Source organism: Rhipicephalus sanguineus, chromosome 1, assembly GCF_013339695.2.
Source record: "Rhipicephalus sanguineus isolate Rsan-2018 chromosome 1, BIME_Rsan_1.4, whole genome shotgun sequence".
Classification (NCBI taxonomy): Eukaryota; Metazoa; Arthropoda; class Arachnida; order Ixodida; family Ixodidae; genus Rhipicephalus; species Rhipicephalus sanguineus.
In genome coordinates, this window is record NC_051176.1 from 99,990,979 (window position 1) to 100,006,953 (window position 15,975).

The 15,975-nt window shown below is 45.0% G+C and overlaps 1 protein-coding gene across 2 annotated transcripts in view; it reads left to right on the plus strand.

Moving 5' to 3' along the window:
* LOC119394432 (cytochrome P450 4V2) overlaps positions 1 to 13,805 on the plus strand; it is a 34,941-nt gene extending 21,136 nt beyond the window's left edge. For both annotated transcript variants that reach the window (XM_037661746.2, XM_037661738.2), the window contains exons 4-11: positions 592 to 791; positions 939 to 1,011; positions 1,759 to 1,885; positions 2,762 to 2,953; positions 6,609 to 6,782; positions 8,853 to 8,919; positions 11,244 to 11,423; positions 13,014 to 13,805. In XM_037661746.2, the coding sequence (XP_037517674.1) occupies positions 592 to 791; positions 939 to 1,011; positions 1,759 to 1,885; positions 2,762 to 2,953; positions 6,609 to 6,782; positions 8,853 to 8,919; positions 11,244 to 11,423; positions 13,014 to 13,234 (1,234 nt within the window). In that variant the 3' untranslated portion in view covers positions 13,235 to 13,805. The remainder of the gene's footprint in view (positions 1 to 591; positions 792 to 938; positions 1,012 to 1,758; positions 1,886 to 2,761; positions 2,954 to 6,608; positions 6,783 to 8,852; positions 8,920 to 11,243; positions 11,424 to 13,013) is intronic.
* Positions 13,806 to 15,975: the final 2,170 nt, after the last annotated feature.

Below are 15,975 nucleotides of genomic sequence, written 5' to 3' on the forward strand. Positions count from 1 at the left end.
ATAGTGTTCGCTAATAATGCCGTCTGAACACTGCCTCACTAATATTTCACGCAGTGAAATATACGACGAACCAGTGCCGGAACTATCCCCACGACAACACGTGGAAATTAATTTTGCCATTTTTTTTCATCTGTGCGTTGCTATTTTGGGGTAGTAGCGACCATTTTGTTTATTTCGTAACGCAAATAGTGCAGTACAGGCTGCTGAGAAACAGGCCGGTTCCCTGAAGTGCGACCAACCAGTACGGGCAAGGTTTTCCATGAAAGTTAGGCTAAATTAGCACAAACAGTCTGAGCATTCTTGCACAGCGGCCGCCAATGAAGAGATGTTAGTAGCAACCGCCCGTGTCTGTCTTTTATGTTTGCATCTAATGCAACACGGGCTGTCTAACAATCTGCCCCAAAGTACCATAAGTCATAATAGAAGGGCAACTATCTTGACAGTCAAGCTTTCTATTTCTGGTTTCGGCTTATCCTCACTGCGCTCCATGTTTTTTGTGTACAGTATTTCCTGAGAATTAAGATGCGTACGTCGGAACTCAACTTTCCCAAAATTATGTTTCCCTTACGTCTCCTACGTGCGCCATCGCAGCGTCGGCGACATGTGGCGGTTCAAGCGGCGCCTGCTGACTCCGGCGTTCCACTTTAAAGTACTGGATAGCTACATCAGCGCATTCAACTACAACGCCACGCTACTTGTGGAGCGTGTGGACAGGCTGAACGCAAAGCACCCGAACGAGCCCATACCGGCCTTCCGCCTTTCCCAAAACTGCGCCCTGGATGTGATTACTAGTGAGTGCACGAAACATTGCCTGCGAATCACGGAATGCATGTGCTGTGCTCTACTTCTAAATGACATGCGGCACTATAGTATGCCTCTCGGCGTGCCTCAGAAACTGTTTTCGGGTTCTAAACGTGCCTATTCCTGCCTCTTTGCAGAAGTCTGCATGGGAGTCGACTTGGGTTCGCAATTGGACACAACGGAGCCGATATTCGCCAATCATTTTAACATGTAGGTATGCGTATAGCTTCGACAAGGCTGAATGTCTCTCTCGGTGATGTCGAGTCGTTGTAACTTGTCGAGTCGTTGTGAACTTCGTGACCAGATTTGAATTAGTGAGCCTAAAAAGGTTAAAGTGGTGAAGTTGAACTGCTGACTTTTACTGAACTTCGTTTTGCGACAAAGCGGGTGCAGGCGACGCGGAGCCAAACGGAGCCGAAAGAACGAAGTTTAGACAAATCCGTGTACTACCCGTCATTCCCATGCTGGCTGAAGCGCCATGCCTTGCAGCTCCCATAGACGCTAGCGCCAGAGTTCCCTCTAGTAATTATTGTAGGAAACTCTATGCATTCAGGAGAACGATTTGCCGTGGCTGAAAACTTGTTGGAAGACGACAGCTGTGGTTCATGCAGCAAATTACGTCATTTTGCCATGGCGTATATACGCCATGGCAAAATGGCGGTCGCCGGCAGTAGGCAGGTTTCATAGCCGACGACTTCTAGGACTCATTTGGCACTGAGGTATTCTTTTACAGTGCATTTTTTTTTTCATATATGTACAGGCACAATAGACCCTCTACTTCAATTTATCGCTGAGAACTGCAATTAGTTGGGTGACCGTGTCCAGGCCCCTTTAATAAACCTCCTTTAGTACATGCATTCTATATATGAGGTCTAAAGCTATATATATCAACTGACAAAGCGGGAGAACCAAACTAGATTTTGTTAACAGTTTTCTTGTTCCGCTGATGGATCGTAGGTTGATGTTCTTGATTGGCGTGCGCATCTTTCGTCCCTGGATGTGGCCCGACTTCTGGTACGCGAGGACAAGCGAGGGTCGACTCTACTATAAATCTATTCGGGAGATGGAGAAATACACACTAGAGGTAAGCACAGTCTAGCCTCATTGGTTTCGCAGACTAATTTAAGCTTAATTCATGACTTTCACGTGCCTAACCGAGATATGCTTATAAGGCACAGCATAGCGGGGAACTCCAGGTTAATTTTGACAACATCGGTTCTGACAACGTCGGCACGTAAATCTAATTATATATGGGCTTCTTTTGCATTTTTCTCTCGTCTAAATGCGGTTGCCGTAAATATAACTCGCACCTTCGTGCTTAGCAGCGCGGCGGCACAGCCGTTAAGCCACTACAGTGTGGACGTTCGTAGGAGCAGTGTAGGCCAAATGTGATGTGAAATGCAATACTATAGCGAATGTCATTAGATGCCGCTCATTGGCAGACATTGTTTACAAACATGCTTATGGGCTTCGCGAATTCAGCTCCAGGTCTGAGAGGGAGCACGTGCGTTAAAAACACACGCACACGCACACACACACACGCACACACGCGCACGCACACACGCGCACACACACACACACACACACACACACGCACACACACACACGCACACACACACACACACACACACACACACCACACACACACACACACACACACACACACACACACACACCACACACCACACACACACACACACACACACACACACACAGACGAGCCAAAGCGCATTGCCGCTTTTGGGACAAGATACTATGGCGTGTTATCGGACTAGAAAGTGCCACACTCACATTGCAAAACGTATAACGCGCCTTCAGTCCTTCAACGACAGCGAAAACCGCACGCTATTTGGCAGATTTAAACGTACCGTGTTCTTCCGTTTACTTTTCCGCCCTGATGTACACAGGCTGCCCACGCTCTTTTTTTTTTTACGAAGTGAAACGCGTGTTCTTCAAACAGGTGCTAGAGCGGCGCAAAGGCAAGCTGCAACAGATCGCCAAAGAGATGGAAAGCATGCCGGGTGACTGTGGCGAAGGAGATGACCAAGTGCAGGACTCTGTCGTTGTTGACCGATTTCTGAGGACCCACCTGCGAGACAGCCGGTACAGCATCTACGACGTCAAGAAGGATATCGATTCCTTGCTGTTCGCGGTGAGCTCAAGATTGTTGTATACCTCTGTGAAATCGGTTACAACTTAAAGGGGTACTGACGCGAATATTTTCAATTGTCGTTTTTTTGCGTCAAATGAAAGGTCAAGCCCTCAAGAGCCTAGAAAAGGTAGTGCTAAGCGCGAGTGCACCCTGAAAAAGTAATTACAGTATGTTTTAAAAGCTAGTCTCGGTTTCTACTGTACGCTGACGTCACAACACAGTTTGAGCTTCTGGTCACGTGCTCGCAGATTATATAGTGACGTTTCCACGGCCGCTCCGCACCGTCGCTCCGTTGGTGACGCACAAGCGGCCATCTTGGAAGTTTTATTGCCTAACGTCATCACAACTAGCCAGACTGCTGCGTGAAATCACCAGAATTTGCACTGTAACCTGACGTCAAGCTGGTGTCGATGTCAGTAGGTGTGCCAAGGCAAAATTGACTTTAATATCAAATTAAAATGTCAGCATTTGCTGAGCTTCATACTAGAGCCGTCTCTGCATACAGGAGATTTGTATGGTAGAGTAAACTCGCCTTCGAAACAAGCCCGTACCCCTTTAAGAGTATACAGCGGCAACTCTACTACTGTCTAAATCAAGGCCTATTTATGCACATGCGCACGCCAAATGGCGCTCGCTAGCTTTCATGACGTCACACCAAGGTATCTATTACTACGTATCGTAGTGCACTGACGTACAAGAATATTAAGTAATTTTGTATGCCAAGCTTCCACTAAATTCATAGCTTGCACTGAGTATGAATAGGCGCAGTGTATATTCGGTGAGCTTTGCCTAGATCAAAGGGGTCATGAAGCACCCCTTGGGCTTGTTGAAAAAACACATCCTGCGGAAAGCTGACACGGCTATGAACTGCTCTGCCAAATATTACAGTCGTGCGCGCCGCGTAAAGGCCACAAGCGGAGCGCGAAGTTGCCGTTTCCTCAGGCGCCCTCTTTTCAAACAGACGCCGGTTCTCACTTTCGTCGGAGGGCGGGGCGTCTGCACGTTGACGTCGCGGATCTGCCAGTTTACGTCGCAACAGACATAGCATGCTTATTGGCCGATAGCCGACGTAAATCGAGAGCGGCGTTCGGATCAGATGCGCTTCTTGCCGCGGGGTGCCGCCACTTGCCGGCGCCGCACTCCTCAGTACACGGTAGCCGCACTCGCGCAAGCGAATCACAGCGGGAGAGCGATCGCGTTTCATGACGCGCGCTGACGTAACTTCTTTCCCCCGTGCCATCCCTCCCTGTCTAGCTTCCAGTGCGCTCGTCGGCACAAGAAAAGAGAGAAAGCGCTGGGAGCGTGCGCCAAACCCCTGTAACTCCGCTGATTCTTGACGGATTCGAGAAATTTTTGCGGCAATCGATTCGGGAGGCAGTAAACTCCGATACTGAGGTCATTAGATCATTACTTGTAAAAGTGGTTCATGACCCCTTTAATATATGGATCGATGTGCACTATATGAGCGTCCGCTTTATAAAGGGGTATGTAGCGTATGGTCTACCGAACTCTATGTTTTAAATCTGCTTAATGCGTTGCCTTGCTTAATGAAATCTTCTTTCCTAAAGAAATAAAAAAAACTTTAAATGTATACCTCAACTTTCTTCGTTTTAAGGCAGAGTAGCTTTGGTTTTCATGTTATTTTGTTTCCGTCTTTCCGCCCTATTTTCCACCACCAATCCTCCAACCATATTTCCCTGATTTCTTGTCGGTGGATAGGAAATACTACGTGAAACACAGCAACGAAGCAGTGGCAACCTGAATGTTCGGCCCACACAAAAAATCCCTGTTTCACCGCAATGGCGAAGCAATGAAGGGTATAGCCACAATTAGTCATGTTGTACGAAGTAAGGCTGGCAGCTAAGTCTTTTGGATCCGATCTATCGTAACTCTATATATACTAAACGCTGGTATAAGAGAATGCCGCTGCTCCAGGGAGAGATGCTCTTTTCGCACAGTCTCTTCGCGTTGAGAGCGCCGCACGTAGAAGGGTATACGAACCGTCCGCTGATGCGTGCCGAGATAGCGCGCGCGCGCGCCAGCTATCGCGACCGCGCCTTAGAATCAAAGTTCACAGTTGTTGCTCGAGCGACCCCCCCCCCCCCCACCCGCACCCCGCGTTCCTTCATGCTCGTTCAAGACGGGTGGGCCGTTTGCTCTCTGCTTGAGCAGCATTCGACGGCAGGTCTAACACGCGGGGGGATGTTATCGCATGTGCCCTCCGAGCGACTCAGATGGGCCGGCTCGTTTGATCTCTGCTTCAGCCGCGTTCGTCACCTCCGCTCGCGCGCTTTTAGCCGCGGGTAGAACATACGATACTGACTCCCATTTGTAATTATTCTTTACATTGAGATACTTCTGATCCCATGTTTCGCGTTGCCTCTTGTGATTCAAGACAGCTGTGTTTAAAGTGCGGGCAAGGGCCCAGTGACTGTTGTGTGATCGCATTATATACAAAGGACTGTGAGATGAACTCATCGGCAAAGTGCGAACGTTTCTTGTGTGTCTTGTGTGTGAACATTGTCGTCGACACGTGGACATTATGCATGACGTGAGAACATTCCTTTTAAAAGGACATTGCCGTGAGTGAGTTTTACAATACTCTACTTTTATTTACAAGTTCGTGACGCAAATTAATAAGTAAGGGAAGAGGAGTAGCCGGAGACATGTATAGGCACCAACCTCTCCTTAAACACATTTATTAAAAAATAAATACGATGCGTGGGGACATGTTATCACTTTGAACTTTATACGGAGTATGACGGCGATGGCGACGCCGGCGGCAAAAACCCATTGAGAGTGTCCATATAACTGCTATCTCAATAAAAACTTTACACTGAGCACGATGTTAAAACGTCGACAAAACAGCAATCGGCCAACAGAAAGCACACAGAACGGCGTCGACGTCACCAGTCCCAGTCGCGCGGCGCTGCGTACAGATGGCGCGGTTGTTACGAATCTCGCCGCCTATAACCGACTGACCAGCAGTCGTACTTGTTCCTCCGAAACACAATCCAGTCGACGACGTTGGAAGTATTTTAAGTGGCTAAATTTATCCTTTCAGTGTGACTTGCTTCATCGTAGGACAAAATTCAGAGTACTCAGGTTGCTCACGAAAATCTTGTAAGGCTTCGTTGTGTATAACATGGTTATCGCCGTGCTGCTGGCGACCAGAGCGATTATGATTCCCTGAGCTGAAATATTGCGCATAAACTAACTAGGCGAAAGTCCTGGCGATTGGCTTATTGGTAAAGGATTCGTTAAAAAGGTTGGGGACAATGTGAGGCTGACAGGACGCGTCGAGAAATTATAGGCGATCGTTGCATTTCATGTCATACTGAAAAACGCCGTTAAACCATGACATTTTGCACAAACAACGGAATCGTCAGGTATTATTATAAGGAAATAATTGCTCTTCACCGTTTCAATATTCATCAGCTGTGCAACGTGATTCATTCAGATCTAGTGTCAAGTTTTATGAGAAGCTTAATATAAGCGAATAGAATTGGCACACATCATAAACATCATCTTCCTCTTTCTGCACACACGCTTACGACTCGATTCACTGCGCTGACGTCTTGTGGCCATTGCAGCCTAACATAGTGCACATATATATTCCAAATGATTTATACCAACTGAGCCTTTTTTTTTTCAGGGCACCGACACTACTACATCAGCAGTTGGCTGGGCTTTCTATATGTTAGGACTGCATCCTAAGGTGTTGGCAAAGGTCCACGAGGAGCTTGACGATATTTTCTGCGGGGACAACGAGAGGGACATCACTGGAGAGGACCTCAAGCGGCTGAAGTACCTGGACATCTGCTTCAAGGTCACTATTGTCCTTTATTTCCATTGTTTCGTGGGTCTTAACTGGGTCACGAGCGGGGACTACGTAGCTAAAGGCGTATACCGGTTGTATAAGTGCGTCTACTCGTGGCTAATCGTTTTTTTTAGAGGTACAGAGTGATCTTATACATAAGTCACAGTTTTTGTTTCATATGGTTGTTTGCGTGCAAGGACATTCGAGCATGTAATGTGATTTAACCATCGACTTGTGTGATACTTACCAAATGAGCAGACTAATAAACAGGGTATATGAAAAAAAGGCTCCGGCAGGTTGGATAAAACACATACTATACTATATTCGCGAATAATTTGAGCCAGTACGCCACCTAGCGGAGAACGCGCGACATATGCTATCGAGGACCACGCAGCAGATGACATTGAGTTTCGCACGAGTGGTAGCGGTTCTCGCGGACGGATTCGGCAATGCGGAAAGATGGGATAGTACCTTTTCACAAGTTTCCGTCTCCAGAGTGACGGCGTAAATGACCCCCTCCGCGTCGCCAAAGTTACTCCGATGATGTTTGTTTGTTCTTGGCACTTCAGAAAGAAGTATATGTCGCTGTGCTAAAGATTTGTTTACTCCTCGAACGACATCAACGAATCATATGGATAACGCAGCTGGAATGATTCGGAATCGGTTTATGGGAACGTCCCGAAGGGACCCAAGCTATGAGAGACACCGTAGTGGAGGGCTCCGGATAATTTAGACCAGCTCGGGTTCTGACATCGCACAGCACGCGGGCATCTAACCTTTCTTCTCCATCGAAATGCGACCGCCGCAACTGGGATAGAACCCGCGTCTTTCGGGTCAGTAGTCAAGCACCGTAACGTGCCACAGGGACGAATAAAATAAAAATCTGCGTAGTGTTCATGTCAGCGTGTTTGCTGCGTGGCATCAGTGTCTCGTACGCGCAGTGGAAATGACGTCAAGGCAAGAGATGCTTGCTGTAATAGGACGTATAGTAGTGTTGTGCCTGGGCTCAATTTCCTTGACTTAATATGGGCACGCGTACATATATATATATAGTATAATCTGGCCAACGTCTCATCTTAGGGTTCAGGGAGCTGGCTATGAAAGGGCCATTTTATACCTACCTATAACGATACACTGCTGTAGCAGCAGGTAAGAAGAATTTGCGAATGAGCTGACACACACACGTGTAGGCGTTCGCAGGGTTCGCCATTAGGCAACCTTGCGAACAAGTTGCACAGCAGTCTCTTAGTGAATTTTGCGCGCCTCAATCGCAATATAGAGCCGCTGTACGCTACATGTGTTGCAAGAATTGTTCCGTGATTTTGGATAGGAATACCGGGCTTTCGTGTAGGCAGATGTTGGCAAAACTACTATAGAGCAAATTCAAGCAAAGAAATAGCTATATGATGCCACCAGCTCCGCTGTTTTACCGGTCTTCGCGACATTGAGTCAATGAAGCTGCTTGAATTTTTTCTGCAGTTAGTAGTCATTGTTTTTCTCCGCCTATTCTTAATAATTGTTGTGGTTTAACGCGCCATAACCGCTATATTATTATGAGGGACACCGTAATAGAGGGCTCCGGAAATGTCTACCACCTGGGGTTCTTTAACGTGCGCCTAAATCTAAGTACACCGACTTCAAGCCTTTTCGCCTTCACCGAAGATGCGGCCGCCGCGGCCGGGATTCGATGCCACCACCTTCGGGTTATCACTCGAGCATCACAACCACTAGACCTCCATTAGGCGTTCGCCTTTAGGCGGCTTCTCCGCCTATTCTTGTAGCCGCACTGAATATGCAACATTAAACCTTGTTATTTCGCTCACTTTACCGTCACCGCCTCATCATTTGGATCTGAACGTATGCAAGGACGTGACGAAGTAATTGATAGACTAAATCGCTGCAGAAGTACCATGTCGCAGTGATGCTCTAGGCAATCAGCAGTTGATAAACGATGCACACTGGCAACTGCCGACAGCGTTAGCTCGCCTACCTACAAAATATTACAGAAAGCCAAAATAAAGGGAAAACAGGCGAAGTAGCTGTAAGAGATTTTAACAACTTTTTTTTTATTTCTTTCAGGAATCACTCCGACTTTTCCCGTCTGTTCCAATCATCGGAAGAGTATTGGACGAAGAGATGGAAGTAGGTAAGTATAGGGAAGGTAGTCACTCTTGAATGCACATCTTTTTATTTTAAAGAAACCAACCAATAAGTAATAATCTCAAACAATGAGACCAGTTGACCAACTAATCCAGTCATTTTGATCAGCAACAAAACTTAACGAAAGAACTGTCTTCGCTGACAACACTGGGTTACATGGCTCACGTAGGGATAAGAGCTGGTTGAAAACGTTAGCAACAAATTTTCACTGTACTGCTATATATGCAGCGATAACGATTTGTTTATCGTAGTATATTCTAATACAGGGGTCGGCAACCTTTTGAGGCGGAGGGCTTAGAAGCCGACACGGCGGGGCCCGCACGGCGAAGAGGGCCGGAAAAGCGAAAAAATTCGGCGAATTGACAAAAATCTATAAAACTCGAATAGAGATCATGTTTTTTTTTCAGCACGCATTTCACAAGGTTGCAGTTTACAAACGTTGGTTACAAGGAAATAAATAAATAAATAAATAAATGAATAAATAAATAAATAAATAAATAAATGACTCTTTCTATGTGACTTTAGGTGCGGAACATCCTCAGCCAACTCGCAAATGTCTGCATCAAGGTTGCTCACTGACAGACGTAAAAAGTCGTGGAGGTGTTCATCGGTTCTTCGTGAAGGCAACTTTGATTTCATGAACTTCCTTCTCGAGAAATTCTGTCTCGAGGCTTCATGCCGGGGGCCGCTTAATACTGCCTCCGGACTGTATGTGGCCCGCGGGCTGCCGACCCCTGTAGTCTAGAGGAAAGTTTCTATACAAAACTGACGTGGTGCAAATAATGTTTGCGTTTAATATTTGTCTATGTAAAACATCCTGGTAGATATTGAGGGGAAAAATGGACCTGCAATGGTCACGTCATGAGGACAGATAACCGATGCTCGGTTAGAGGGTCGCAATGGATACCAAGAGATGGGAGGCGCGGCTGAGGACAGCGAAGGGTTAGGTGGAGCGAGGAAATTAAGACATTTGCAGGCATAAAATGGAATCAGGACGCGCAGAACAGGGCGGGTTGAAGATCACTGAGAGAGGCCTTCTTCCTGCAGTGGACATAATATAGGATGGTGGTGAAGAAGAAGAAGTCAGTTGGTTACTTGGTCCAGCTTTATTAATGGTCCTGAGAGACGCGGCTAGCGCGCAGTGGGCTCCTCGCACGTTGGGACGGGCAAGCTAAGCCTGGCCGCCCCATCGTGGACTCTCTGGACGGCCCAAAGCTGATCCACGTAATTTCCTTCAAAAAAAAAAAAAAAAGCTGCCATCTTAAGCATCCTCAAAATACTCAAAGTATACAGCTTGTCCTTGCCGAATTTTATGAAAATATGATTGATTTTGCGCGACGAAGCCAACTACATGTTGCTTACTGTCGTACTGAGAAGCAACCAATATTTTTTTTTGCCGGTAAGTTTTGGTTAGTTATGTGCAATTAGTTAGTTAAGTTGTTAACTACTGTCCTGACATACAAGAAATCAAATAAGAAGTTGTAGACAGTTATCAGAAACTTCTCATTAAGATATTCCAACAAGGTTAACGTTCCTGGTTTTTTTAAGCTGGGAACAGAATACTTGGGAAGCATGACACATTGATAATCACTCGTATACTGTCAAGCGCTAATTTAACTCCTGAAAACATGCTACTTCGAGCTTTCTTACAGCTAGTCGCCACTTCTTAAATGGCGTCCTATCAATTAGAATGGTTAGTCAATTAAAACAGTCTAAATAATAAATTTGTTTATTTCTAATAAACTAAGTGCATCTCATCAACAAAAAAATTACTGGCGGCTTCCCATCTGAATGAAAATAAAATCGGCTTGGTTTGCCTAAAATTACCGTTATTTTTTTTAACATTCATTCATTTTAGCAAAGGCACCCTGCATAAATGCACAGTGATGGTCCATGTTAAATTCAAAGGAGTACCAGTTAATATAGACCAACGTAACCTAGACCATCGCATTTTGCTGGTAACATCACATAAGCTTACAAAGAAAAGAGCAGTATTAGTATAGCGAGATGCCCTTTCCACTTATACACATGCGCCATTGGCCATGTTGAGTTTCTTGTGTTTAGAAGAAGTAGGTGTACTTAAAAAATTCGCTCGATACTTCGATCGAGTGGGCTTACGTTACAGTTATTTCAATATCCGGAAACTTACTACTACCAAAACACACCAACCGAAATACGAATACGTTGTCTGGCTGCTTAAAAAGGAAAGATGGCGCATATAGTGTGTGTCTGTGCAAAAACGTGTCAGAAATCTTGCATAACAAAGAAATATTGCACCCGTGCTTACCGAGGGCCACTTATTTTTTTCAGATGGATACAAGATTCCAAAGGGAGTCACCTGTTTCGTCAACATATACAGCCTCCATCGCAATCCCGAGTACTTCAAGGACCCGGAACTCTTCATACCGGAGCGTTTCTTGACGCCAGAAGTCCGGAATCGCCATCCGTTCAGCTACATACCGTTCTCGGGGGGCCCCAAAAACTGTCTAGGTAAAATGTCGCGACTCGTACGACTTGTTCAGGTGTCACAGTACATGCTTACGAAGCATTTCAGTGCTTCCATATGAAAGCCCAGTGATACTTCAAGATAGGCCCTCTTAAGAAACGTAATAGCTGGCAAGAAATTTAACAGAAAATCCACCTATTTCGCGCAAACTATGATTTACGTGGGTGCCATAGTTTAGCCCCGCAGTTATTGAGTCTTGTGGATAAAATTTACTTATGAGTGCGCAGAAAATAAAGCATACAACTGCTAAAGACATAATGCAGGGTTTTTTTTTACTTGGGCTTATTGAAACGAAATTCCAGTTTATACGGAAAATAGAAGAAAGATGGCCCTAGCCACGGCAGCAAAACTGCTAAATGTTTTACAGCCGAGAACGAGGCTGCGAGCTTGATTGCCGGCCACGACGGCCACATTTATCCAGTTTCGAAATGCAAAAGCATATGTCAGCTTAGTTTTAGGTGGTCAAACTCGGTCCTAAGCTCTTCGACTACGACGCGCCTCAGTGTTGCTGTCTAACGTTGAGCCCAGCCGCGCCAGCAGTCAGTCAGTCAGCATAGAAAAGGTTCCTTATTTTCCATGTGAATGAGCAAAGCTGCCGATTAGATTTAGCGCAAGACGTAGCATGCACACCTCTGCCAAGATGCGGACGATATGGCTAAATGAATAATAATATAATAATTTCAGTCGTTTTATGGGCAAAAGCCGCGATATGATTTTAAGGCACCCCATAGTGGAGGGCTCCGCAAATTTCGAACATCTGGGGTTCCTTAACGCGCACCTAAGTCTGAATACACTGGTCGCAGGCATTTTCGCCTCCATCGAAAATGCGACCGCCGCGGCCGGGTTCAAACCCGCGTCTTTCGGGTCAGCAGCCGAGCACCGTAACAATTGTGCCACCGCGGCGGACCATGTAAAAAAGGAGCGTGTTGGCTGAGGAAAACACTAAACGTAATGCAAGAATAAATTACATGTAGCAACCTTCTTAAACATATTCCAAAATAATACCTTATGCGCAGCCGTTGCTTTGTTTGACGAATGAAAAAAATATCTGCCTACTGTCTAGTGTACGGGGAAACTTGACATGTTTTCCTTACCGTCTCTTTTGCTGCACGTCAATTACGCTGTACCTGTGCATCACTATAGCTTAACATGCGCATGCGAGACGTGTAGATGCGTTAGTTGGATTAGGAATGGCGTACGAAATATGATTTACACTTTTATCCTGTGCTATGGGTGATAGGTATGTAGTACTTCGCACCGTGTTTGTTACATAGAATGTGTAGACCGTGAAAGAGACCTGAAATTTTGTAAACGTTGTTCAGTGGCATTTTGCACTGTATACCTTGTTACCTAGGGCAGCCATATGGTCAAACAGCTATTCAGGGACTTTGTATTTGTCCTAACAATTATTTTCTGTTCTATCCGCATGATGAAACAAAATATTAAGGAAAATAAGTGAACTGAAGCAAGAAATACGGCGGCTCAACGACACGACGCGCGCTTGTCTTCACACATACGAAAGATGACTATAGACTAACAGGTGCAACTTTGTTGCCTCTTTGTTTCGTGTGCAGGTCAGCGCTTCGCGCTGATGGAGGCCAAGACGATTATGGCCAAGCTCCTTCGCAAGTACACGCTCGAGTCAACAAGGCCCGTAAGTGAACTGAGGATCACGTACGAAGTTATTCTCAAGGCCAGAGGAGGACTGCGCATATTTTTCCGAAATAGAAGTCACGTCGAACGTGCGGCCAAACTCGCCGATTTCGAAGACAGGGAAACAAACTACGGACTGTGAACAGCACTCTTTTTTTGTTTTTACAGTGACGGTGCTCACATGTACATATTTGAACTATAACTGGCGAAGACGTGGCGAAGCGTGTGTGCTGTATGATGTGTGTTGTGTGTCGTGTGTATGCTACGTGTGCGTTCCTGGCGCAATAGCTTTACTTCTTCTGAAACGAATGAAGAAGAAAAGCTTCCCTGAATAAACCGGTCTGGTGTGGCCGGGGACCTCACGTACTTTATTTCACTATGCTTTGAGTGGATTGAATGAACTGTCCTGTTTTCTTTTCTTTTTTTTCTTTTGCGACAAGTGCGCGAAACACTTGTGATGTACGCTCTGTGATAAAGTGCAATAAAATATTGCTTCACTAAAAGTGACTCACGAATGCTGTAATGGTATCGGTGGTGGTTGTTATGGTCTGGGCCCACCCCATACGGGGTTGGCGCGGCCGTTTCGTCACACAAAGTGCATTGCAACGTGTTTGTGAAGTTGCTGTTTGACTAAAAATAATCTGAATGGAATCACCTTCCTGCCTCGATCGCCAGCAACCCTGATGATGCGTCATTCAAGATTGCCATTTTAAACTTGTAACACCAGTGCTCTCTGTAACGCCGCACATGGCATTGAGAATATTCAAATAAATAAATAAACTGCTGGGGTTTGCTGTCCCAAAACCACGATTTGATTACGAGGGACGCCGTGGTGGAGGACTGCGCAAATTTCGACCTCCAGGGGTTCTTTAACCTGCACCTAAATCAAAGTAGACGGGTCTTAACCGTTTGCTGTCTGACTGAAACATAAGAAGCTTAAGGCTTCTCATGAAGCCTCAATGCAAACACACACACGCGCACGCAAAAATAGACTACGTAATAGGCATAGCACGTTACAATGGCCTTTCATGCATTGCTCGTTTGATAACATGGATGTTCAATAATGTGCATGTTTCAACACGGCCAGTAAGTCAAAACAAATAGAATGACAGTAATAATTCCTTTTTGTTTAACCTGAGGGAAGCTTACGATCCTTTCATTTTGTTATTTGTTCGTATGTCTGTATGTTTGCTTTTTATCTTTCCTTCGGTAAGTGAATTGTTTAGCAGTGGAGATGTGCAGGCAGTGACCCAGCAAGTAGGTCATATCAGTACTTATGAGAGGTCTTGTCATTTCCGCACATACCAGAAGAAAACGATGCTGTTGCACGAAAAAAAAAAAACTGCGCTCGTAATATTGTTTTTATTTCATGAGTTAGACCACATTTGGCTATACCACATATTATTCCTCAAGCTCTTGCACGAATGAAAGCATTCGCGAAACAGCTAGTGCGTCTGCTTAATCACTTCAGCGTACAAATAATTTGCCGCAACATGGTAGGTTATCGCATATAGCCACGTTGTCATATTTGTGCCACGTGCCTCTCCGCGTTATTCCCGTGCTGTCTCGTCCACTATCGCAACTCTCCGGTCGGTCTTTTCATACAAATAATTCCGACGCACGAACAGCGCTGTCAACGCAAACAACTTGTCCCTTCATTTTTTTTCTCTGTTCGACAACAAAACAAAATAAAACTCCCAGACTCAACCACAAAAGTGAAATTGGATTGTGCCTGCAGTTAAGTCCAAGCGTTCTGGCGCGCAGTGCAGATCGCAGCTGGCTTATTCAGTTTCTGACACAAAATTAGCGTGACGCTGATTACGCACGTACAAAACGGAAGGGAGTGGTTCGGAAGCTTGCGATAACAGAGTTTTAGTGTAATTACCATGCGCAAGTCCTTGCTCACGCGTCGACCATTTTTGGAAAAATAGCGAGCGCTGGTACCGTTTATGCCAAGATCAAGAACAATGGCGTAATTGCATAGTACGGAGGCTGTACAGCCACGCGGCAACTAGAAAATAAGGGTACACATGCGCACACATTTCGATGGAAAAGCGGGGCGGCATATATACATAAATGCTTGCTTTTCTCGGACACTTGCATACTTCGTCAAGGGCACATTATAAGGTCCTTGAGATGCTAACATGAAATGGTTAATTTAAGAAAACGGCACTTTGAAGAAATTTTAGAGTTATATTTCAAGCGCGTTTTTAATGGTGTTGCTTTATGTTGAAGTGTTATAAATGTGCAGTGTTTTTTTTTTACTTCAGTTAGAATTCCGGTCTCCTTATCATTCTTTCGGGACACATAATATTCTTAGATGCAGATGATATGCTGAGTAATAGAGAGCATCGCGATTTTTCATTAATAGTCACACAATAAAAAAAAAGAGAGACAACGCACATGTAACTAACAAAATACAGGGCAAATATGCAAATAAATATGCGCCACAAAGTTATAATAACGAAATACAGCTCTGAATAATAAACAATAATTATACTACGTACATAGAAAAGTATGCTACAGCGGAAACTGGTGTTTGTGAGCATTTCGAACAAACATTATTTTCACTGTTATATTTTTCTATGTAAAGCGTCAAACTTCAATTTACGTACAAATATTAAGCTCGCCTTTTTTGAGAAACTAAAGCTGTCTAGACTCTAATTAAACTGCTGCATTAATTAACTTCGAATTACAAACTTCGCGTAAAATGTTTATTAAGGAATATTCCAGTGAATATCCACAAAGGTCTTCTATCGCATTTCGGCATCTGGAAAAATCTTCGTGAACATAAAAAATGACTGCCACCAAATAATTCATTATAATTACATCGCTAAGCATACGGTAGCGCAGGAAGCGCAGTTCATCTATCTATCCAATTCT